Source organism: Condylura cristata, unplaced genomic scaffold (genome assembly GCF_000260355.1).
Source record: "Condylura cristata isolate star-nosed mole 26May11 unplaced genomic scaffold, ConCri1.0 scaffold00031, whole genome shotgun sequence".
In the NCBI taxonomy this organism is placed as follows: domain Eukaryota; kingdom Metazoa; phylum Chordata; class Mammalia; order Eulipotyphla; family Talpidae; genus Condylura; species Condylura cristata.
The window spans coordinates 2791384-2818259 of NW_004567132.1; the positions used below are offsets into that span (position 1 = coordinate 2791384).

The 26876-nt window shown below is 36.5% G+C and overlaps 1 protein-coding gene across 3 annotated transcripts in view; it reads right to left on the reverse strand.

The window, feature by feature from the left end:
• The window catches only part of SMEK2 (SMEK homolog 2, suppressor of mek1 (Dictyostelium)), a 51214-nt gene extending 27717 nt beyond the window's left edge, over positions 1–23497 (reverse strand). For 2 of the 3 annotated variants that reach the window (XM_012731535.1, XM_012731536.1), the window contains exons 1-5: positions 23068–23294; positions 21722–21777; positions 11270–11368; positions 3723–4346; positions 1595–1672 (exon numbers count right to left, since the gene is read on the reverse strand). In XM_012731535.1, the coding sequence (XP_012586989.1) occupies positions 1595–1672; positions 3723–4346; positions 11270–11368; positions 21722–21777; positions 23068–23209 (999 nt within the window). In that variant the 5' untranslated portion in view covers positions 23210–23294. Of the gene's footprint in view, positions 1–1594; positions 1673–3722; positions 4347–11269; positions 11369–21721; positions 21778–23067 lie in introns of all 3 variants that reach the window. The other variant, XM_004691413.2, reaches the window with a different exon arrangement.
• Positions 23498–26876: the final 3379 nt, after the last annotated feature.

The window sequence follows — 26876 nt, forward strand, 5'->3', positions numbered from 1 at the left end:
AAACAACTAGCAACAACAAATGTTGGCCAGGATGTGGAGAAAAAGGAACTCTCCTGCACTGCTGGTGGGAATGCAAACTGGTATAAGCACTATGGAAAACTGTTTGGAGGTTCTTCAAAATGCTAATCATGAAGCTTCCCTACGATCCAGCAATCCCACTCCTAGGTATCTACCCAAAAGACACAAAAACACTGATTCAGAAAGATACCTGTACCCCCATGTTTATTGCTACTTTATTCACAATTGGAAAGACATGGAAACTGCCCAAATGCCCAAAAATGGATGACTGGATTAAAAAGATGTGGCACATATATACAATAGAATATTACTCAGCAACCAAAAAAGAAAAAAAAAAAGAAAGAAACACATGTCTTTTGCATCAACATGAATGGAGCTGGAAAAGATCATGCTTATTGAAATAAGCCAGAAAGAAAAGGAGAAATACTGGATGGTTTCGCTCAAATAGCAGGAATATAATGGAACAGGCAAAAAAATAATGATAATGATGAACAGGTATATACCAGAGATATTTTGTGGGGGTGAAGGGGAGAATGGGATCAAAAACAGTGGGGGGGAGGAAATACACTGGACTATGGTGATGGCACATGGGTCATTTGGTGATCGGAAACCCAAGGGGATTGTAACTGAGATTAGAAAATGCTCAAAAATATGTAAAAGTTAAAAAAAAAAAGAAACCTAGCATTCCATTAAAAGTAAACTTTGCATTATTTCTGGAATGTTGAAAAATTAACTGTCTAGATAATTTACAGTGTCTACATTATATATGTGGAATCTCAGGGGCCACCTACCTTCCTCATTCTCTATTTTCAATAGAACATTAAGGTGCAAAAGTCCCTTGTTAGGCAGCTATTTTGAATTAGAGCACATATTTCATAGAAACCATGCTACAATAAACAGTAGCAGGGTTCTCAGGTAGCCCTCAGAACTATTATTCAATTTTCAGAATTGGAGAAGACATTAAAGATTCCCTAAAGTATAAACTCATAAACAAGAAAACTAAATGAATATATTACACCAAAGATGACTTACCTGATTTAAGTCAACAATCTTTCATTACTCGTTAAAACTCAAGTATCTGATTATAATGACAATCTAGTGGTAAACAGCAATCACTATTTTTTCCCCAAAGGATGGTTTTAATCTCAAAGAAGTCATTTAGAACACATTCAAGAGAAAAACATTCCTAAGAATCAATTTATCAATCATTCCTTTATTAAAGAAGCGATTTTGCTTATTTTTGTTTAAAAAAAAAAAAAAGCATCTTTAAATAAATTTACAAGCATAAAAATGTATGGGTTTCCAGTTTTGTCTTAACATAAAGCACATATCTGACTTAGGAACTGGTAAGGCCCAAAAATTCCCTCACTAGGGGAAAGAGAGCTATCTTAAGAAATTACTAAAATATACAAAAGTTTCAGAAACTTTGCCTAATCATTTTGCAGTTCAATTTAAATATTTATCTTTTATCTCATACTAATTATAAAATAAGTAAAAGTCAACAAATTCAATAAAAAATGCTAATAGGCAAAAGGTGTTTCTTGAAGGTTTGAGTTTTCAAGAATATAAAACTTACTAATTCACGCCGTTTATCATCATCTGTAGCCTCATCTGTTAATTGTGCAAAAACTTCAGACAGGAACTTCTCATCTTCCTACAAGAAGAAATAATTACTATGAAATATTAACAAATGTATGAAGTCACACTAATTCATATAGTTTATATGAATTATAATGAAAGTAGCTGAAAACCAGAAAGTTTCTTCATGAAACTTGAGGTTCTGGGGTATATTCATGCTGCATTTTCAACAAAACACGACAATAACTTTTTATTTGCACTGGTGACTCTGAGCAATGTTTAAAAGGACAAACAGAAAAATCATACTATATGATAATATAAAATATAAAATTGTGTATCCAAAATCTCAAGAAGATAAACATTAACATGTGATGGAGATTATCTTTTGGGGATGGATTGATTTTCATTTTTGTTTTTCTGTATTTTCCTCTAAAAGCATGGGCTATATTAAATTACAAAGGAAAAAAACTGGACATGAATAATGAAATTCATTAGATTTCTACCAAACCCATAAAAAGAAAATGGGTGTTTTCAATTTGTAACCTTCAAAACTCACTTTTATAACATGTACTTTGCATTAATTTTAATTTAGTAGCATATTTTAAAAACAGAGCAAAAGGTAATTTTAAAAAAACTGCTTCTGTTTTGGGATGACAAAAAACTCTAGAACCGGACAGTGGTGATTGTTGAATCACTATGAATACCTGAGTTATACCTTTAACAATACTTAAAATGGTGAATTTTGTAACATATATTAACAATACTTAAAATAGAGGATTGTCATATTCTTCCATGACTTTTAATGTACAAATATTAAATAAAAACATATGCATCACAGACCATTTAAAACATAAAGAGTTCACACTGATCACAACAATCTACAAAGAGCTGACAAAACTCAACAAAATGAAAATAAACAGTCCAGTCAAAAAGATGGGCAAAAGAGTTAAAAAGGCACTTTTCCAAAGAGGAAATGCAGATGACCAACAAGCATATGAAAAAATGTTCAGTATCACTTGTAATGAGGGAAATGCAAATCAAAACCATAATGAGAAATGAGATACCACCTTACAGGAATATGAATGGCACATATTAAAAAAAAAAAAAAGAAAAAGAAAAACTAGCAGGCACTCTGTGGTGGCACAACAGATCAAAGTACAGCAAGCACAGCATTATGAAGCTCTCCCAGGCCACTATAGCACGAGTTTGATGTCCGGCCAGGGAGGTGATCCACATGGCATGGCACACCTCTTCTGATCTGCCGGCTGCTCCCCTCAGTAGTGTATTTCAGTAGATTTGCCTATTCTGTTCCCCACTCTGTCTCTGTTGAATCCTCTCACCCACCACATCTCTGGCCAGTTATGTAAGCATAAATATTTTTTAAGAAGCTGAAACTAGCCAACAACAAATGCTGGCAAGGATGTGGAGAAAAAGGAATTCTCCTACACTGCTGGTGGAAATGCAAAATGGTCCAACCATTATGGAATGCTGTTTGGAAGGCTCCTCAAACCACTAAAAATGGAGCTTCCATATGATCAGCAATTCCACTCCTAGGGCAAAGAAAACCTGTACCCCTATGCTTACTGTAGCACTATTTACAGTAGGTAAGCTATGGAAACAACCTAAATGCCCAAAAAGAGATGTCTGGATTAAGAAGATGTGGTGTATATATAAACAATGGAATATTACTCAGCAACCAGAAAAGATAAACTGATGCCATTCTCAGCAACATGGATGGAGCTGGAAGAGATTATGCTGCGTGAAATAAGCCGAAAGAAAAAAAAAAAAAATCAAGAGACATTCTATAGGTGAGAAGGAGGGAGTAGGATCAAAATAGGGATTGGAAGAGCACAATGGCTGAAATGGTGGTGGGAAAAAGCATACATTGTACAAAATAATGATGTAAAAAATACTAACATTTAAAGAACTAAAAAACAAACAACAAAAAACCCCAAAGAGCTCACAATAAGATTCGGTTTTCTGAAAGGCAATCATGAGAAAAAGTCATTTTCTATGCTTGATAGCACAATTAGATCAAGCAAATCTTTCAAAAAGGAATGAGTACCAATTAGAGCCATTAGTAGACATATTTTAAAATAGAATTATGAAAACTTTAGTTTACTTACCTGCAACATGCTGACTATCTCAACTTTGTTGAAGAATATAAAAGACGTAAGAGTAGAAAGAAAATTCTCTTCAAAAACAGACGGTGTAGGCAAAATGATGTCCTGAATATACTGTACCCTATAAGTCTGATGTATTTTTTGCCTCAGTTCAGAGTCTGTTATTGGTATAACTTCCTTAAATTTTGCAGTTTTGGTTAAGAATTCTCTATGCCTTTTTGGCTGAGCCAAAGCAGGGTCATATTCAAGGCATCCCACAACATCCATGATACACTCATCAGAGAACATTACCTCAAATAGAGTTGCCTTATTTAAGAATAAGATTCCTCGAATAATTTCATACAAATGGTGTAAACCTTCAGTGTTTTCTAGGTTCTCACAAGCCTGGAAAAGCTGCAGTAGTTTCTTAATATAGCCTTCATTTTCCAAGGCCAGAGCCAGCTTTTCCCTACGGATAGGTGAGGAGAGAACTGAGGTAACTAAATCAGCAATCTCTTCAAGTTTATTGAGTTCACATGTAGGCAGGTCAATAAGATGGCTGGTTTCAGGCATTTCTTCAAATCGTTCTTCTTCTGATTCATCAATGAGGTCCTGAGTGACTTCTACTGATGGATCCTTACCTTGAACCTAAAAATATCAAGTACACCTGGTTACCTTAAAATACAAAACAGGGGTCCTCCCTGGTGGCGCAGCGGGTTAAAGCACAGCACTGAAAAGCTAAAGCCACTTCTGCATGAGTTCGATCCCTGCCTGCCCCGGAGGTGACCACATGGCGTGGCAGACCTCTCCTGACCCGCCCGCTGCTCCCCTCAGCAGTGTACTTCGTCGCTCTGCCTGTTCTGCTCCCCACTCTGTCTCTGGTGAAGCCTCTCACCGCCCCGAGCCTCTGGCCTATCCCCCAGTTCTGTATGCACAAATAAATAAATCTTTAAAAAAAAAAAAAAAGCTGTCCTTTAAAATACAAAACAATGCAAAACTTTGGGAATCAAATTACTGATAACTAAATTTAAGAAAATTACATTGCAAAAATCAATACTATTAATATAATACTATTATACAATAATTGTTAATTAACAGTCAAGGTTAGAGGAGAAAATATACCCAGTTTAGAGTCAATTATTTAAGTCTTGGTTCCTGACTACAGGAACTATTTCATCCCCAAATTATCAACTTGTGTCTTGAGGGTAAGTCAGGTTACTACAAAGTAATTTTGAATTTTGCAGGAGGTAAGTTCTCAAATTGCTACGTGTAACACTTCAATAGACAAAGACATGGCAAGGACAATGTTAATTCAAGCCAAATTAAAACCAACTCCTTGGAAATAAATTTAAAAGTGAAAAAATAAGATTTCCTCAATTTCTTGAAATTCACATTTGGTAAACATTTACTTTTGCATTTATGATTTAATTTATGATTCTGAAACTTCTCTAAAGAGTTGTATATTTTTAAAAAAAATGGCATTCTGGCCCTCCCTGGTGGCGCAGCGGGTTAAAGCACTGCACTGAGAAGCTAAAGCCACTTCCGCGTGAGTTCAAATCCAGCCTGCCCCGGAGGAGACCATATGACGTGGCAGACCTTTCCTGACCCCCCCGCTGCTCCCCTCAGCAGTGTACTTCATAGATCTGCCTGTTCTGCTCCCCACTCTGTCTCTGGTGAAGCCTCTCACCGCCCCTGAGCCTCTGGCCTGTACCCCAGTTCTGTATGTACAAATAAATAAACCTTTAAAAAAAAAATGGCATTCATTTAACATTTATGCAAAAGATCCCAAATTCTAATGTCCAGCAAAAAATCACAACCTTTTATTTTATGATTCAGGTTAACAGTTCAAGAAAAGCATGGTTAGGCCCTCCCTGGTGGCGCAGTGGGTTAAAGCACTGCACTGAGAAGCTAAAGCCACTTCCGCATGAGTTCGATTCCCCCCTGCCCCGGAGGTGACCACATGGCGTGGCAGACCTCTCCTGACCCGCCCGCTGCTCCCCTCAGCAGTGTACTTCGTCGTTCTGCCTGTTCTGCTCCCCACACTGTCTCTGGTGAAACCTCTTGCCGCCCCTGAGCCTCTGGCCTATACCCCAGTTCTGTATATACAAATAAATAAATCTTAAAAAAAAAAAAAAAAAAAACAGCATGGTTAATGTAGTTAATGTATAACAAATTTTCTATGATGAGTTATTCTATTAACACAAAAAACATTTAGAACTTTACCCTTCATTAAGATTTTATAAGAGTGCAATTATCCCTACTTTCCTCCATTTTGGAACACCCAAATATTCTTTTTGTTTATTTGAAAGGTTAATGGCTTTTTAATTTGTACATCAGTCTTCATTTTGTGCATTTTCCATCTCAGTTGTAATCCCGATGGACTTCCTACGACCAATTCACCCTTGAGAAAACCCAAATATTCTGAGTAGAAAGTCCCATAAATTTAGAAGTAAATTTCTAAAAGTCCCATAAATGTTTCTATAGAAGCATAAAAGAAGATCTAAAATGTTAGAGAAAGAGTAGACAGTTATGTTGATGTATAGAAGATAACTTTTTTTCTCCTAGAGGAATAAGAGTATTTCTTTTACTTCTGAGTTATCAACAGAGAAGTTGAGCTTAGGGAAGCAGAACATAATGTAAGGAAAAGTTTAAGCAACATGATTTTAAAAGCACTTCAGGTAAAATTCCATGCAAACTCAGAGGAAGATAAATTTTTTCCAGCTCTTGAGGTACGGGAAAGAATGAGGAAAGAATAAGAAAAGAAGTGGCATTTGTGACCTTCAGTAGACTTTCAAATATAGTTAAGATTCAGATAGAGGATAAAGGTATTCAAAGTGAAAGAGACAAGGACATAAAAATATGTTCCAGGCATATGGCAGATAGCAAAACTGTTAACAAAGTGACTGATACCATGTCATGGAAATTCAAGCTATAGGGAAGTGAAGATGCAGAACTGTTCACCTGGCATCAACTGTATGGGATAAACTTGGGAATACAGATAAATTAGGGTGTCATTCCACACTTTGCATGAACAATAGATTTGGATAGTGGTATTGGGACAAATGATGGATAGTTACAAGAAAGAGGAATCACAAAAGACCTTAACCTTTTAAGTTTGTCATTAGGAAGAGTATGGTTCCTTTAATAAAAACTGCAGATCTGGAAGAATGGTTAGTAAAAACGCAGTTTAAGATGTTTGAACACCTAGCTAGCAACTAAATCTGTAGGCCTACTACTCCTACAGAAATAGTATTAACTAGGTTTTAGCAAGCTTATTTTGTGTTATCTATTAAGTCCTACAAGCTCCCTGAATACATTCCTTAATTTTCACTCCTATCACCAGTCAATCCCATAAAAACCTAAGTGTCTAAGTGGATGTTAATAGTGCTGTCTACCAAGTATTTCTGATTTGGTCCCTTTTGTGCTGCACAAGTTCTTCAACTACAGGAAGTTACATGCAGATATCATTTGCTTTGGCCAATAAATGTGAGACGTGCCAGGTGTAACTTCTGAGTAAACCTTTAAAAGTGTTCTTGGTGGCAGACTATGGTGTTTTGGTGGTGTGTGCTGTATGTAACAGCACCCAAAGTGAAAGATCCTATAGTTCCAAAATACAAACAATGTTACTGCAAAGAAAGGGAAGGAAGGGAAAGAAGGAGGGAAGGAAGGCAGGAAGGCAGGCAAATGCTCTGATTTGCCACAATAAAAGTATTTTGGAAGTATTAAAATGAACCTGGTCAAATTATCTTTATTTTAAAAGTTTTCTATCCTTCAGTATGCTTCTACTATTAACACTGGTCTCTGAGTGGATCTGAAAATAAGAACCACCCCTTTCTTACCAGCACTGCCTCTCACTGATCAAAGAGCATTTGAAAAAGTGATAAGCCACAGAATTTCAAGATCTTACTGTGTTATTTTCTACTAAAGTCATATTGTATGTGACCTATTACTATAGGCTCTCACCTATTCAGATGTATGTTACCACACCACTATTTTAGAATTTTGTTGCTGAAACATTAACTGACCAACATTTATAAAGCCAATTAACTTAATGAATTCATAGTAAGTTCAAACAACAGGTTTTCATTGAAATCAAAATTGTTCTTTTAAAGGTTAGCAATGACATCCCAGAATTGAAAATGAAAGTGGATGTATGGTTCTGTTGAATACCATGTAATATCAATACTAAGAGCAATAAACTGAATGTATATTCAACATGCATAGTTACTAGAAGTATAGTAAAAAAAATTAACTTTGCTATACTAGCAGGGTAACCAGATCTAATTTTTTCCCCAAAAGTGTGTAAGTTTGAGTAAGAACAAACAAAAAAAGAAAAATGGGGAGGAGACGTAGCAACAAAGGGCAACGCAATGCAGTGAGAGGAATCTAATACTAACCTTCAAGAAAGGGTCAGAGCAAGAGATTCTTACACCAGATGTAAGTTACACCAGATGCCTGAAAGTGTAAACTCCTGTTTGCCAAGATCACCCCCTGCTCTTGGAACCTGGCATGGTCAGATGGGATGAGCTATCTGGGTTTAGGGCACTGACATACAACATGATAAAGGGGACCAGCTGTTAATGTCTGAGTGGAATTCTAGTAACATGCTAGTCTAGTTGACTCTTACTTTCAGGTTACATCACTACCATACTGCCATATAGTAGAGCACTAAGCATTGTTGATTCAACTCCCTTATAATACAGATGCTTCAATACTGGTATTAATGACCAACAGTCTTCAGAAGTAAAAGCTTAAGCCTCTTTAGGATGTAATCTGCTAAAAATGGGCTGGTGAAGAACTGGAATTTATTATACATCAGCTAACTTCTATGGTAAACGGTTCTAAACAAGTTCACCACAAATTTCACAGATCAAGGAAGAAAATGAATAGTCAAATTAATACAAAAATATAGTTTGTCTTTATAGAACACATTAGCTGTTCCTTTAAATCAATTCTGATGATAGACTGGCGCCTCCATACATTAGGCATATCCATTCTGGTACTATTGCTTTGTCATATAAATGCTACACTAAATGTAGATTCTGTAGACAGATAAGATCAATTTGCTCTAAGAGTCTTAGTCAAGGGTGGCCCCTGCAGTAAAGGATTAATCTTATCCAATGAAAGGTTTGGTCCTTTCCCCTGAGTGGTAACCTCTAAGCACTTTGATATTCTGTCTGATAAAAGAGTTAGTTGTTTACTTGGCCTACACCAGATATTCCATGTAAATAACTATGTAGTTTATGGTCGGGGTCTTGGATCACATAGTTAACAGTTCAACCTGTAGAGGAGCTCTAAACTGAAGTTAGATACACTGATAGTCAGCCTGCTTATACCACTGATGGTTACTGAAAATGAGGGACACAAAGGTTCAGGTAAATGTTGGTGGTCTTGTGCATGTTGCCACATCTTTTGTTGGGGGAAGCAACTGCTGTCTTGAGAGACAACTGGGAACTCATTCTTGGAACTCTCCTAAATCTTGCTGCATACACCTCTTCCCATTGGTGATTTTAATTTGTATTATTTTGTTGTGATAAACTTTAGCTATGAGTGTAGTAGTTTTGAGAAGTTTCATGAGCCCTTCTAGTGAATTAGTGAAAGGTCTCAGGGACATCGTGAAATGCAAGGACAAAAACAGCAAGAAACAAATTTCAGCAAAAATGCCTAGGATAAAATGTACAGTTTTCAATTATAACTGTGTGTGTATAAACAAAACACACATTGAACAATAAGTGCTGAGATTGGAAGTGGAATGAGACAAAGTAAATATAAAAATATTGATCACTAGAAAAAACTATTCCCCAAGTAAACTTATTTTCTAGCAGATACATTAAAATCAAAACTTTTGTCCTAAATAAGATTTGTCTTGTTTAGTTCACTTGTCTTGTTTTATTCATTCATTTTACTGCATACTACAATGCATCTACAAAATGTGGCAGTTAACCATGTGAGCATTAGGGAAAAGTGGTGAGAACATAAATTATCACTTTTTCAGAAGTTTGTAATAAAAAGCCTTTACATACCACAGTTAATATTCTAAACAAAAATATTACGGTAAAACCTACCTTTACTTTTAAAGTTTTATATCCTTCAGTGTGGTTCCCCTATTTCATGAATACTTTTTTTACCTTCCCCACCCTCCATTTCATCTATGAATACATTTTTCAAGTTTAATCAACCAAGAACAGAAGGAAGAACAAATATTTGTGGATTGCACAGGTGTAAGTCTGCAACAGAGGTCATTTTTAGGTATTGTATCTCGCTTTACAGAAAACTTTGTCAATATAAAATTCAATCTCAATTTCTGTAAAGCATATGAGGAAAATAATGATAAAAATTAGTACCTTTTTGCCATTACCACCCATATATTTAAAACCAGTTAAGTCACAAGGCAAAACAGTAACAAAAGAATGTAGGTAATACCATGCTGAATAGTTTGTTTTTATATGTCAAACTAGAATTCTTTCATTCAATAATGCATGCTAAAAATGCTCCAGCAATTAATGATGCTTAATATGGAACAAATCATCTAACCCCAGTTAAGAAGTGTGTAATCTAGCATTACAAATAAAATCACTTTACATGGAGTGGGGAGGGTCACACTACACTTTCTTGGGACACTTTATTTTACCATGTGACACTGTCACTGGGAAGACCAAAGGGCAAATGACCCTGCATAAATTTAAGATGCATAAAATGAATTCAAGAACTTTTAGTGATAAGAATCTTTGGAGGGAAAAGCTAATGTCAATGAAAATGACAAAAATAAAAAAAAGTAATAGACTACTAAGCAACCACTGAAACACTGTAATTGCCATTTGCAGAAAATGGCAGTTAAAATTGTTATGATTAATTTAAAATACTGGTTAACAGTTGTCATAGTCAAGATTTGCTTAAGAAGACATAACTACTAAATTAAATGTAGTATCCTAAATGGGATCCTGGAACAGAAAAGGTTGTAACTGAGGAAACTTGAAGGATGATTGTTAGTTAAAAACATGTGTGTTATGAATGTAATGAATAATGTAATAACAATGTATGATTAAATCTTTCACAAATATCTCATGCTAAAATAAAAATGCTAATAGGTGAAATTGTGTGGGGAGGAGGTGTTAAGAAGGGTAGTATATGGAACTCCGTATTTTTTACTCGGGTTTATTTGTAAATCCCTAACTTCTAAAATAAAAAAATCTTTACCAAAGGAAATTTCTAGAGCCCTGAAAGTCAGCATTTACCTCTGTACCTTGTAACACTTTAACTTCTTTGACAGTTGAAGTCATGAGCACTTCTAATCATTAGTATCTGATACAGTATTCAAAAAAACTAGCAAATTTGTAGTCAAATATAAAAGAAATATGTAAGGGTCTTAGAATATAATTAAAATTCTTGGTCTTACAAAGACCGTGACAATCTGCAATTATGAATGTATGTTACTAAAATGTAAAATGGTGAAACAAAACCATATTAAAAATTTACATAAAAGAATTTGCTGTATAATATACATCTTTAAGGTAAAAAGAAAAAAATATCTAGACTGCATTGAAAATGAAAAATTGTTGAAAGATCCTTACCTGACAAATTTTTTCCCAGATCTCATCACAGCCAGCTTTTTCCTGAAAACTTAGAGCTAGGTCATAGTTTTCAGCCTCTGACCAAACAATTAATGTATCCTGTTTAAAAATAAAGATTTTTACATCATTGCACAAGAAAAAAGTACAAAGAATAAATAAAAATCAAGACAGGAAATAGCATAATAATGATAAACATCCTCTTTTAAGTGCAATCAACGTATACCCAATTGACATCTATCTTGTTATCGTTGGACACTAGTAATACACTGGCAATGAAATAGTAGTTTCTGACAGCCACTGAGCAATTTTTTAAAACAAAAATAAAAAAGAAATACATTGTAGGCTCTTGACTCACATTAAGATAATGTTTAATGGGAAATCTAGTCATTCTTGGCCAAACTGGAGCTGCTCTGCTCACTAACCTCCCACTACCTACCAGTTTATCTTTTCCTTTAAGCTGATTGCCAACTGGTGTCTAATAACAAGCATTATTATATACTAATAATACTAAGTATTTAAAATTTAGCCCTTTCTAGTTTTGCATTTTTTAAACCAGAAAACCTTCAAGATAGTAAAAAATATAAAATACTGAAATGAATATACTTGCTCTACCTGAAAGTTTATAACCAACAGTACGTAAATTAGCAGTTTAAACACACATACACTAGTCACTATGTAGAAGGCAAATGAAATGGACTTTACGATACATAATGAAACTGTAACATGAGTAAAATTTTGATTAAAAATGCATATCTGAGTTTACACCCTAAGTAAAAAAAATAAAATCTACACTTTAATATTCTAGCACCTGCCTGGCTATGCTGCTTTTTTAAAAGCCCAACTGAACTATTTCAAATGGGCAAAACAGTATCATTTACAGAACCTTAAGAGTAACTGCTTTTGAATGGGAATTTCCTCCCAGTATTTGGTGATCTAGAAGATGTATCTAGAAAACTTACTACTGTGGAAAATGAAGACTGCTTAAAAACGGGGAGCAGAGGCCTTTTATTTCCCCCTCCATCTTGATTAACTGCTATATCACTGTTCTCCTAGCAGCTGAAGGGGTTTCATGTTTTCTGTGTAAATCATTAAGTGCAGCAGCTCTTGGAGGACAACTCTGATGCTCTACCAATTAATTCTCTCTGGCAGAATTTTTGTTGCAGATTTCACTAAGGGGGATTTACTTCTTTGGGACCACATTCTATTTTAAGGTTGTATATTTGGTTTTCATAAATTGTTTGTGGACCCAATTATCATCCTTTCTTATCTTGTAATTATCATGTTTCATTATCTTCTAGACTTCTGTACCATCTCCTACTCCTTTCTGGTGTAGCTGCTGCTTGAAAGCCCCTATGATTCCTGAAGGGGTATGTGTCACCGGTTACCCTAAATTTTTACTCTTTCATTTAAAAACAAGGTTTTGAAATCTTCAAAAACTGAACAAAGCTTATTTTACAACCCAAACTTACTGAGAAGCTCCTTGTTAAAAAAGATAACAGCCACTCTAGTTAAAGCCCAGGTAGTGCACAAAGGGACCCACTTAGGCTCTGACTGTGTGTGCTTTCCTTAGTCCACCTGTCTTCTTAGAGATGGCCTAATGAGCACTGATTTCCAAAACTCTTCATAAAAATGCTATGCCTCAAATATTTTATGTACTTCATCTAGGAATATTAACATAGTAGTACTTTATGAAGCATACATTAAAAAAGTAAAGATTTATATAAATAGTATTTAAATATGTTTGAATAGTATTGGCTGCACAATATTATTAGCATTTTCAGACCCAATATACATTTACAGCATAGTACACAAATGATAGCAGATACAAACCCAGTATTTGTCATCCTTTGAATAACCTTCAATTTTTTGAGCGGTGTGACTGTTTAAGATCTATATTATTATTGTTTCTGCTTTGTCAAGTGCTGACAAACAGCTTATACTATGATGGTTACATTGTTCACTTGCACTTACCTTATTGATTTCAACCCTTTTCAAGGCACTTGTTTATTTTGTTTTACGGTTATAGGTTAGTTTATATTGGAAAATATCTGTAAACAGTTATCTGCATATATAAGCTAAAATAATTCACAGTGAGGAACTTTTTTATGGAAGCTACTCTTCTCTCAAAAAACCATGCATGTATTTTTGTCTCTTGACAACTTGTTATATAGCAGGAAAACGCAATTTTTTTCTTTAGTTAAAATATATAGGCAGATTTTTTTTCTCAAACGCCAATCTTTCACACTGTACATTCTACTTTGAGTACCACTAGTACTACAGAATGAATCCAAAACCTTTTACCTAGGCATTCAAGCCCTTTCTGTTTTGGTTCCAATCCATCTTCTGAATGAAATTCTAGGTAAGCAATGAAGTCTGAATTAAGGCAACTAAGTCCTTCTTTTCTTTTTTTCCTTTCTATTCTTAAGGTAACTCTTGTCTAATGCCAGGAACTGAATACAATTTATATTCAGAACCCGTCCAATGCAAAGAAGAAAAAACTTGGGAGATGATTAAAAATAAAGATTCCCAGTCATACCCATCTCCTTGGGGCAGATTTGGAGTAAAGCCCAAGAGTTCTTCTTATTTTTAACAAGGGTCCCAGATAATCCTTTTGATATGTCACACCTGAGAACGTGACCTAAGTATATCTCTAGTGGCTAACAAAGACAGGCAAGTGCCATAAAAGTAGGAACCTTCTAGTTCTGTGTGTCAACTCCATATGATAACAAATTTCATCTTTCCTTCTCTTCTACTCCCTTCTCCTACTGTCTTAGAAAAAAATCCAGAAATCTGTTTACTTCAACAGTCAAGAGTAAGAGTTTAAGTGTAAGCATTCAAAGAACATTTAAAACAGGAAGAGTCAAATGACAGTTTCCTTTATCTTAAAAAGCTTATACAGTGAAGCTTGATTTTTCAAAGTAAGGTTAGTTTCCAAATACTGTGCTGTTTTTCTTTTTTCTCATTCGCACATGGCACTCATCTCTTTGGGAGGTTATTAATGGCTCCATTTGAATAAAGAGAAGTTACTAAGAGGTTTCTTCTACTCACTAAAATGTTTTATCACCACTATGTCCCATGGAAATCATATTTTAAAAAGTAGGTGGGGAGAATTAAAAATATATATATACATAATCAAAATCAGTTGTTTTGCTGGGTTGTCTTAAAAAAAAAAAAAAGGCACATATTTCCAAAGTCCAGGATTTAAGTTAGACAGCTGGAAAAGTTGGAAAATTTAGCTTCTTCTTCTTAAAAGATTTATTTATTTATGCATACAAGAACTGGGGTATAGGCCAGAGGTGGGAGGGAGGGAGGTATATGTGTGTGAGAGGATGGATTGAAGTAACACTGCTGAGGGGAGCAGTGGGAAAGACAGGAGAGGTCTACTGTGCCATATGTTACTTAGTCCCTGGTGGGAGATGGAACTTGTGCTGCAGTGATTGGAGATAGCTTGATAGTGCTGAAAAATTTGATAGGCCCTGAAAATTTAGCTTTTACTGCATGAAGTCTTTACATATAATTTACTACAGAAAAAGTGGCAGCTTTAAATCGTATACAGTTAACAACCCATTCCTGAGCTCTAAACTCTTTGAACCAGAGCTTCTTAATTCAAGGCCTAAATGACACCTTAAAATTTCATCTAAAAGGTGGTACTTAACACTTTTATGGGAAAGATCTCCAGTGTTTGTATCAAATTCACATTTATAACAGTCTAACAAATCAATGGATTATGCACCATAGAGATTAATTCTTAACAAGAACAAAACCCAGAGTCATGAAATAGCTGTCATCTTACTGCTTTCCCAGAGCCCCCACACCATTGTCCTTAAAAACTCAAGACAAAATGAAACAAGATTTTCAAAAACAGTACTTTTAAATACCCTTTTTAAGAAGATAAAATACAATACTTGCTTACAGAATTTATATTCAAAATCATTTTACAAGTCTGAAAACGAGGCTAAGTAATGTAGCATTAAAAACTCGAATGGGCCTCCCTGGTGGTACAAGGGGTTGAATTCTTCTAGTGAAGACTGTGAAGCTGTCTGCGGCCACCAGTTTGATCCCTGGCCAGGTGACCCACATGGCACAGCAGACCTCTCCTGACTTGCCTGCTGCTACCCTCAGCAGTGTATTTTGGTCGATCTGCTTGTTCTACTCCTTTCTCCGACTCTCATGAATCATCTCACCTTTCCTCCCTGCCGCTCCCCCCCCACCAACCTCTGGCCTGTACCCCAGTTCTTATATGTACCCCAGTTCTCATAAATAAATAAATCTTTAAGAAAAAACAACACTGACAATTTAAAACAACAACTCTTTACCTCTCTAGTAGAAAGGTATTAGTTATCCTATCCTATTAGTTATCTTACACTTTCTGAAATGGACTTAAAAAAATAGTACTATATAACATATAGTTCAAAACAGATATGATTACACTGCATACAAACATCAGTAATGTATTACTACTGTCCCTAAATGTTTTTCCCTTGTTGGAAAAGAAGAAATGCTGCCTACATATTATTACAAGATTCTGAACATAGCTTTCACTGAAATTATGTGCAGTGTGTCAGGATGGCCAAGTGGTCTAAGGTGCTAGACTCAAGGAGAAATTATGTGCAAAATATAGTGCTAAGGCATTTTTTCACATATTAATTCACAACTATCAACAGAATCAGGTAATTATCTCCATTTAAAAGGTACAGGTCAGAGGACATTTGCTCAAAATCACAAAGCTAGAAACAATGCAATTAGACGTAGTGTCTTAATTCTAAAAGTTTGTTTCTAATGCTTCCATATAAAAAATGTCAATGAATTTAAAAGGACACAGTTTTGCTGTTTGGAGGTTCCTCAAACTGCTAAACATGGAGCTTCCCTACGACCCAGCAATCCCACTCCTAGGTATCTACCCAAAAGACACAAAAACACTGATTGAAAAAGATACTTGTACCCCCATGTTTATTGCTGCTTTATTTACAATTGGAAAAACATGGAAGCAGCCCAAATGCCCAAAAGTAGATGACTGGATAAAAAAGATGTGGTACATATACACGATGGAATATTACTCAGCAACCAAAAAAGAGAAACACATGTCTTTTGCAGCAACTTGGATGGAGCTGGAAAAGATCATGCTTAGTGAGATAAGCCAGAAAGAGAAAGAAAAATACCGGATGGTTTCACTCATAGCAGGAGTATAATGGACCAGGCGAGAAAAAAACAAAAATAATGAACAACCATATACCAGAGACATTTTGTGGGAGTGGAGTGGGGGAGGGGGTAAAAAATGGGGGAGTGCACAGAACTATGGTGTTGGCACACGGGTGATTTGGTGATGGGAAACCCGCGGGGATTACAATCGAGATGGAAAAAAAAATGTGCAAAATGATGTAAAAATAAACTTTTGTAATAATTAAAAAAAAAAAAGGACACAGTTTTGACCAACTTGATCCACAAGTCTCTCCCCTGGTATATGTATGTATCTGGTCATCAGACTGGACTTATAAATTAAAATGATCCCATTCCACTTGATTTGCAAAGATTTCTCTTGGGTACCATTACAAGTTAAAATTACAAGTTTCTGTTCCACATAATATTATTATTTTGGATCAGAATATATCTCTGCTCATCCTTCTATGCAGTTTTCCAAACTATTCATTTCCTACTCATTACCTGAGCTCTAGTTCAAAGGGTAGAGTGAACTCTATTTACAAATTCATGTTATTTGAATGAAACATTCAAACTGTAGAAATTTCCTTCTTTTTTGAATACTCATTAGTCTGCTCCTTACAATTACTTTCAGGCTACATCCTAAATTTTATTGAATTATTTTGCCAATTAAGAGAAAGCTACAATAGGGCTCTCCCTGGTGGCCCAACAGGTTAAAGCATTGCATTATGAAACTCTCCGAAGCCATTGCAGCATGAGTTCCATCCCCGACCAGGGAGCTGACCCACAAGGAATGGCAGACTTCTCCTGACCTGCCCACTGCTCCCCTCAGCAGTGTACTTCATCAATCTGCCTTTTCTGCTTCCTGCTCTGTCTCTCTGGTTAATCTTCTCATCCACCACTCCTCTGGCCTGCACCCCAGTTCTGTGTGCATAAATAAATAAATCTTAAAAAAAAAAATAGCTACAACATATTATCATTTGCATCTTTACCTTTATCTCAGCAGATAATTCCTTCTAGCCAAAATCTAGAATATTCTCAATCTTTTGCTTGCAGAATATTAAAACACTGGTTTGATAACTGATTAGCACTCCTTTCCTTACCAAAACTGTTCTCCCTTGGTTTGCAGAAAATATTTTCCTGATTCTGTTTTAAACTGCTCATTCTTCCTCTTTACTGGATCTTCCAGACTATCAATGTGCAATCCACCAGATGCCCTGTCAAATGTCACACACACAGACAGGCACATACAATCATATCATCCACCTTTTCCCATTTTCATTACTATTACACTGACCCAATTTAACATTATTGCTTGTGTGAACTGTATTTCATTCCCCCAATTAGTTTCCTACTGATTACCACCTTTCTGTTCCACACAATATTACTATTTTGGATCATGCCACTTTGCTCTAAAGTCAGTGACCAAACAATACGTAGAACTCAACTAAATATTACTGGACAACTAAACAGATGTGGACAATTTAATAAAATTCAGTTTTAAGTCCAATTCTCATTTCATATCTCCTGCTCAAAGGAGGTTTCTTCTTACCACTAAAAAATACTACTCAGATTGTCAAATTAGAATCTCTTGCACCACATTCTTACTACCTCTAGTCCCAGATATTAAGACCTTTCCACTTACGTAAGTAAAAATAAAAAATAAAAAAGGGGGGCACTGACAGTCTAGTATGCTACCATTCAGAAAATATAAAAGACTGATAACACCGATGACTTCTCCAAGGACAACTGGTAAGAAGTTAGGTAGGAAAAAGACTTCACAACTACATTCTGAATATATTACATATTCAAAGCAGTCTCAAACCAGATTAATGTAAACACGCTTTCTTTTCAACTTCCTAATTTCTGGAAAGTACCTTCATTCTTTGGCCCCAATACACAAAAACACAAGTGAACTTTGATTCCTCCCTTTTTATAATCATTCACCAAATCTTCCAGTATTTTCTTGAAAATATACTGGGGCTCTGCTCCTTTTCAACTCTATTTACTATACTGGAATGCACTCTCATTTTCTTGTGTATAAGTTACTGCAAAAGGTCTTGAATCCTATGTTCTGCTGTTTCCTTCCCCACCCACAATTGATTATTCACAACATTGCCACTCTCTTCCTCAGCCATTATTTTCACCATGTTAAACCCCTACTCAAGAACCTACAATGACTCCCCTTTGTTTAACAAAGCAAGCTTTGAAAAAAAGAAACCTTTGCTGCAAATGGACTTAAAAACTTTTCACCAGGAGATGTATTATTTCCTTTCCTATCAGCAGACACCACCATGGAGAGAAAGGTTTTGAGTCCAGCTCAACTTAATCTCGCTCTCTATCCTGTAATTTTCTACTTCAAAGTCTTTGAAATTGCCTATTACAATTCCTGTGCTCGTATTTACATACCTATTGTATAATTCCAGTCAAGAAACTGAACTGTTTTGTGCCTGAGCTGTTGTCTGATTTGTGAAATGTGTTCATGGGTTTTCAATTAGGGTTGGGTAAAAAAAACCTTTTATCAGTTATTTTATTATTATTATGTAACTGTTTCATCTGTCACTTCTTTTTTTCCCTAATAAAATTGATGAGGACTTCCTTACTTGTCTCTGCTAAACCCAACCAACACACAAATTGTGTTTTATACATCCCTATGACTTTGCTTTTGATTTGGTCAAGATTAGTAGGACTGATTGTAAATAACATATCAGACACCTTATTTTATGTCTCACTATAAACATTCTCTTCCCTTTCCACCAAACAAGTTTGCCATTATGGCAATTTATGTTCTCACTCCCACTATGTCAGTATTGCCTATAGCAGGCAAGAAAGATATGTGAATAAATGACTTACTGATATTGAATCTGACATTCAGCTTAAATAATTGTGACTTATTTTGAGATCATAATTCAGTACTTATTATCAAGCAGCAATGTCTCATTTACTTTAAAATTAAAAACCCATTATTGAATACCTCACCGCGGAAATACATAATTTTCTAAACTTAAATAGCTTAAATGACAATTACTTGTAAAGATCACATCAAAGTATCAATGTGTTTGGAACTCTGATTTGTGTAAGTTGGTAAGAAAATGCAAATTTAATATAACTTTGGTGAAAATATAGAATAGAATGTTACAAAGAAACTTAAGCTTACCGAAACCCCTAAAAGGCTCTCTAATTTATGTTATAAAAAGTAAACTCAATTTAAACAAAATAAATAAGTAACCCCATTTATACAGCTTTCCCTTCTTATATGCAAAGCTTTTCCATATTATTCACATTGCCAAAAAGTTAGTTCTCTTAAACCCCAGTAACATTTAGTAAAAATATTTTGAGTAGGGAAAAAGCTCCAGTAGTATATTATTTAGATGTGATTAATTACAGAAAAATTTCCCCAATGACATATTTTAAAATAAACTTTTCTTCAATAGCTTGACATTTTAACAGAGTACATTTTATCTATGTCCCCAAGTTTCTAATGTATTCACACAGAATCACTATGTACTTTTGTTTGAGTGTTGGGGGACTATTTTATACACATATCTTCACCATAATGTGATATTTCCAACAGTGACAGTGAAAGGATCTGGTACATAATCTGAGAAGAATCTGCATAGTAATTAATTGATGGGGATTCACATTTAAGAACACAGTGCCTGAGAATCTCACGTTCATGCAGACAGGAAAAAAATGATGACAACATTTTAGTATTTCTTATCCCACAAAGAAGCAAACAAAAAAACAAAGTCACTATCTGATAAAATTTAGAGGCATGATAGAAATGAAATTTACTTAACTATTACTCGGAATTAGTTAAGGTATAGGAAAAATATTTCAGGTGTTCAATACAGAAAAAATGTTTAATTTAATTCTCCATCAAAAAAGGTACAATATTTTCTAACCAGAGGAAAAACTATTGAATATTGAAAAATCTTTAAATATTTCAAAGAACTGATTAATAATGTATGGCATACACAAAACAACTGTTTTAAAAGTAAGAATTTTACTATTAACGAGCAGTGAAATAAACGAAATTTTATGCTGACAACTGATAACTATTTGTTTCTGGGCACTTAAATTTTCATTCACCTTGAAGAAAGTATGACTTGATAATGTAAGTAAAATCCTAAAATAAAATTTCTTTTCCTTCTAAAATCTCGGCCTTATTCAATTTATACATTGCAAACAAAAAAATTGAAAGTAATTAAAATGTCTAACAATAGGTATACATCAGAATATGAGACAGTATTTAAAAGAAAACCAAGTAAATCTACATTGTTAATGTAAATGAATCTTTAAAACAATGCTGATAGAAAAAAATGAAAGTATGAGATCTATTGTGCAAAGTTTAGAAACACACAAAAGACTTCTTATTATTTAGATACATACATATGCAGAAAAGGTATAAAAAAGCATGTGCAGAAGATATAAAAAAGCATGTACAGAAATAATACACATCAGCTTCAGAATAGTGGCTACTTTAGAGAAGATGGGGAATGGATAGAATGAGGAGGTTATGAAAGGATCTTTAACTCTATCCATGTGTTCAATATTACAAAAAGATTTCAAACAAATATGGCATAATGTTAAATTGTTAAATTAGGTGGTGTTAAACACTCATTATTTCAATATTGAAATATTTATTTAAAAAATGACAAGATTCACAGAATAAAAAAGGTTGAATCACTGCTGCCATTTCCAGATAAGTTAAAAATAATTAGGTATGCTGAGACACAACAGACTTTTTCCACCAAAAAAGACAACAAATATTAACAGGAAATATTACATAACAGGCAATGTACAATATCGTAAAGTATCCATTGATATAAGAAAATAATACAACAATTAAAGAACAGCATTTAAACACTTCTACTACTTTTGTTTGAGTCAAAGTATCTAATTTCATACCACAAACAGGCTTTCCTTCCTTAAAGAGTAGCCCTTTGAATATCCTTTTATGCCATTTCCTTCAAATGAAATTGAAAATAAAAGATTTAGTTTACAAGGGTATAGAAGAAACCTGTCTAATTGCATAGTCAGATAGGACTAACCAATACATTGTATTCTAATAATAATTAATACTGGCTTGTTCAAAGATAAAAAAAAATCACTACCAGTATGAAAATTTCACTTTTCAGCTGAAAATTTAGCCAGCAAAGAAAATTCATATGGTCTGTAACTGTTTACCAAACATGTTGTTTCTTGTCAGGAAAGCCTTCCCATCTCTGTCAGATTAATACTTCCTTGATCACAGATGAAGTCTTTCAAATTAAAAGATAAACAACTACTTGCCTGTTGTTTCTGATATGCAGTGTTTGGATTTATCTTTGATTCCAAGAGCAGTGAGCCTGAAAGATAAAAAAAAGTTTCAATTTGTATAATCCTGTTCTTGAATATAAAAAAAATCAGAGTACACACTGGAAGAAATCTCCCAATTTTTACATTCTATCCATCTATCTCAATTAACCAAATGTATTCATTCGAATTAATGATTTTCACTGCACATTTCATCTAGAACACATTCTATCCCATATATCCTCTTAAAGGGGGGAAAAAAACCCGTGGAAGACCAATATTCAGACCAAGAATATAAGGAGACTAGATGACTATTGAAAGTTTTATTGAAATGAAAATTTTAAGGTCTAAATGACCACTTGAAGCCAAACTTTTTTTTAAAAAAATTTTATTGTTTCCAGTTTAACAAATAAAACAAATTACAAAGAACCACAATAGGGATCTAATTACTCAGTACACAAATTACAGAACTGCTTTATCCCTTCTCCTTAATAACAAAAGGACACTTGACATAGAAATAAATGGCTATTTAAAAGGAAAAGCACAAGAGCACAAAACAGATCAAGAACAAATTTAAGATTACTTTTCTACTACCTGCATGTAGTTATCAGCGGCTCAAATCAAGGCGTTCAGATTACCAGAAAGGTGTTCTAATTACAGCTCTACATTTTATAATCCAAAAATATTTCACAGATTACTTGTACAATAAATCAGCGAATACAAGTTTACAATCTGATTGGGTGTTCTAACTTGTTTGGGTTATAGAGTCTACTTTTTCACCACACCCTCTACAAAGGTAGCCTAGAAGGCTCTCAGACTAAAAGATGTATGTGCTTGTGTATGCTTGTATGGTGGCAACAGACTGCAGTAGCCCAGGAAAAGGTGCCTTTTGGTTTCCCCCCAGCACCTGTCGACTGGCAACGGGGCTCTTCGGTGAAATCAATGCGGAAAAAAAAAAAAAAAAAGACGCTCAGAAAGTTTTACTTTTGTACCATTAATGGATATGAAGGGCGGGGGGATTCAGTTCCCTAGGACGGGTAGATCACTCATAACCTTCCCTCTTTCTCCACTCTCTCCCCTCTTCAAAACAGGAGAGACTCGAGAGGAAGCGGTGAAATCCTTAACGGGCATGAAAGGTGGAGAAACCGAGAATCCGCGTCGGATTGAGTGCGGGTAAATCCAGACAAAGTAGTTTGTTTTATCGAAGAGAAGTGCAGGTACAAAACCAATGAATGCGCTGTCCCATGAGGTGATAGAAACAGTACCCGGCCCCGGGCCTACATCCCAGGGCTGTGCCCAAATCGGAGGCAATGTCCCTTATTCTACCGTTCCAATAACCTTACCGTCGGACTCTGCCCGAACCAGCAGCGACATCCCCTTGAGCTCCTCCACATAAGTGGAGGAGACGTGCCCGGTGCCTCGGTCGTCCCATTGCCGGTCCTCGTTCAGGGTATAGACCTTCACTCGCCGCCGCGTATCAGACATGGTGGCCGCTGTCCCCACTGCTCCGGCCGCCGCTCCCTGTTCACCTCGTCCGCGCCCCTCACTCTTGAGAGACCGTAGCAGCGGCGGCGGCTGCAGCGGCGGCGGCTCCAGAGAGGCCCGAGTTCACCATGGCTCCCAAGGTTCAGCGCGGGGAGGGAGACGAAGAGCCACCGAGACCTCTCCGCCCAGAGTCGCGGACACCTCTTACTACGCTCCCGCACACACTCCCCCGCCCTCCCTTTGCCCCCGCCCCAGAGCTCGCTCGCTCTCCTGCTACCACCACCGCCACCACCGCCGCCGCCGCCGCCGCCGCCGTAGCAACTACAAATCCGCCATCTTGTAACCCGATTCTCTCTGCCTTTCTCTTCCTCCTCCAGCAGGCTCGCACGGGCTGTACTAGCAGGGGCTACGGCGGCCGACGAGCCCAATGCACGCCGCCTCCGCTTCTGCTCACACTTCCCGGGTCGGCAGCGCTCCGCGCTCTCGCGAGGCGGTCTACGAGACTGAGGGGGGCGGGCCCACGCCGACTTCCGCTTACCTTGTCCCGCCTGCTGACGCGGGATCTGGGCGCAGTTGCCTAGTTCTCGCGAGCTCCCACTCCCTGGTACCGGGAGACGTGTTTTGCCTCAGTTTTGAGGATCCGGCTTTTGCTGTGGTTGGTGGCACCTGGTGCGTCCTGACCGGTGCTAGGCCGCTCTGAGGCAAAAACTAAGCCAGTCTAAGAGGTACGCGTTCTTGGGCAGTACTAATCCTGAGCAAGGAGGAAAAAAAAAATGTGCTCTTCCCCTTGTGTTCAAACTCATCTGTCAGCCTACGAGAGAATAATCGTTTAAGCCTGTTTCTGAGAAGACGCATGAAATTTGAGCTCTTGAAAGACGACCTGAAACCAACTAAAACTCGCTGTGGAGTCTGTAGCAATTCAGCTTTGTTCTCAGGAAATGTTTTTATGGAGCTTCAGTATATTAACGTCCAACAAGAGCATATTGACATTTTCCTATTTCCCGCCACAGGGTTTTGCCCTAAGGCTTTGATAGCTGGCCATTGAAGGACAAACTTTCCTCTTTGAAATCACAGTGCTCTTTCCTTGTTTGTAACCTCGGGAAATAAGTATTCTGAGGAAGTTTAGGAAAGTGACGGGAACTACCTTTCTAATATAACCTAAAGAGGTTTGAGGTGGTGTGTGTGTGTGTTTTCTCTTTCCAAGGTTTTCTGCACTGAATTAGCGAAGGAGAAATTCTGTTGGCATTTACATGAAACAGTGCCCGGGCCATGCACTGGCGGTTAGTGAAGCAGGTGTTCGTTCTTTAAGACAGGCACAGTTTATTCGTTTGTCTACTAGTTTTTTTGCAATCTTTTGGTCTGAAAGGTGAAAAGCCTGCAAGGTACCTACAATAAGTAACCCTGCAGCGCATGTTCAGACCCCTAAAGTGGTTTGGGCCAACCAAACACGCTTATGTTTTGATCAGCTTTTCTGTGTGGACACACTTCAGGGGTACACTAACACCTTGAGATGATGTCTGACACTTAACAGCAAGCATCTGATAGGAAATAGATTCCAATTGCAAAAAATACAAATACCTAATATGTATAAATATGCATTAACATTTTACATATGTATTACAAATTTACCTTTGTATAAGTATGTGAAAATATATGTATCTAAATCCATATCTAAAGCAGCCATAGAAAAGTTACTGGAATTAAGTAGTTACTTGAATTAAGTAATAGGGCTTCTTACTGCCAGTGATGGATTTGTACAAAATGTGTTGTTGTTGTAAGCCAAAATAGAAATTTAACATTTCTATTTTTAATCAGAGCAAATTCTGAACAGATAACTTCTGAGTCTCATGTTAGAAGATTACTGAATGGGAGTTTGATTTCCAATGGTGTTCAAGATTGAGCAGAAGGTGAACAAAATCAGAATGTGTTACTGCCCTAAAAGCACTTATATATGTAATATGGAAGTTTAAGGAAGAACTGTACAGAAGTCACTTAACACTGTAAGTGTTAAGTGGTTAACAGCCCACAAACAGATCTAAGCCTGTAAAAACTTGTGAAATATGGCCCTCTCTGGTGGTGCAGTGGGTTAAAGCACAACACTGAGAAGCTAAAGCCACTTAAACATGAGTTTGATCCCCGTCTGGGAGGTGACCCATATGGCGTGGCAGACCTCTCCTGACCTGCCTGCTGCTCCTCCCCTCAGCAGTGTAATTCATCAGTTGGCCTGTTCTGCTCCCCACTCAGTCTCTGTTGAATCCTCTCACCGCCCCTGCACCTCTGGTCTATACCCTGGCTCTGTATGCATAAATAAATAAATCTTTAGAAAAAAATTGTGAAATGAGTTTCTTCTAAAAGTTATTCATTAAATAAGTGTTGAAATGTACTATGTGCTAGATACTGTTCTATTCAGTGAATAAAATAGAAAAAGTTCCTCTTATGAAACTTGATCAAAAAAGTGAGTATCAAAATACTAGGGAGAGTGAAGACAAACCTCTAATGGTGTTTAGAGGAAGGCCTCTAAGGAAATCTGTCACCCCTGTATTCCCCAGGGTGAGAGTGAGCAGAAGCTAGAACAGCAAGCACAAAGACCTTGTGACTATAGCATGCTGAGTAAATGAGAAATAGCAAGGAAACCATTGTAATTGAGAAAGGGGAGAAACAGTGGAGGGTAAGATTGGATGGGAGAGAGACAATTTTAAAGGGCTTTGGATTTTACTCTAAGTAGCAATCTACTTGAGAATTTTGAACTAAGGAGTGAGATGATCTGGGTTTTTTAAAAAAGATTTATTTATTTATACATACAGAACTGGGGTACAAGCCAGAGGTGCAGGGGCTGTGAGCTGCTTCAGCAACAGAGTGGGGAGCAGAACAGGCTGACAGACAAGCACACCGCTGATGGGGGGCAGCCGGCGGGTCAGGAGAGGTCTGCAAAGCCATGTGGGTCACCTGTGGGGCTGGGATTGAACTCCTACTGAAGTGGTTGTGGCCAGCTTGCAGTGCTGCTACCTAACCCATTGTACCACCAGGGAGGGCCCAAGATATCTGTTTTTAAAGCTTTCCTCCCATCTTCCCTTCAGTATCATATCCTCTATGATTTACCCCCTAAAATGTAAAGGAACAAAGCTGATAATACCATGGGAGTCTTTGCTCTTTATTTGATCCTCAGGAACATACTCACCTTTGTGTTACATATTTTTATCCTTTCCTGTGTTAGAGAGGTTGCCTTATCTTTTTTGCAAGAGGCTCATTCCTAGTATTTGTAGGGTTACCTCAGTCTAAGGGGAGATACTGTAAGAAATACTCTTGTTTCATAAAGGGGGGAATAGTTCTTAGGGGGTAGAGTTTTTCCTTCAGCTTAGCCTTGAGTACCTGCAAGGTCAAACTACAGCTGATGGAAAATGTACTGCAGGTTTTGGGTGTTTTATTTTATAGTGTACTTACCAAGATGCATGAACATATTTTTGTGGTTGGTGGGTGCAATATCTACCACACTTTGGATTTATACCTCATGTATAAGCTGGCAAGTTCTTTAATAGCTTTTTAATGCTTGATCCAGGCCCACCAAAGTTTTCAACTTTTGGCCAAGATTTCCTTAGTAGCTTTTTATCTTGACACAAAGGCTCAGAAGGGTTCACCTCTCAAAAAATATTCAGGAAACAGAAGTCCT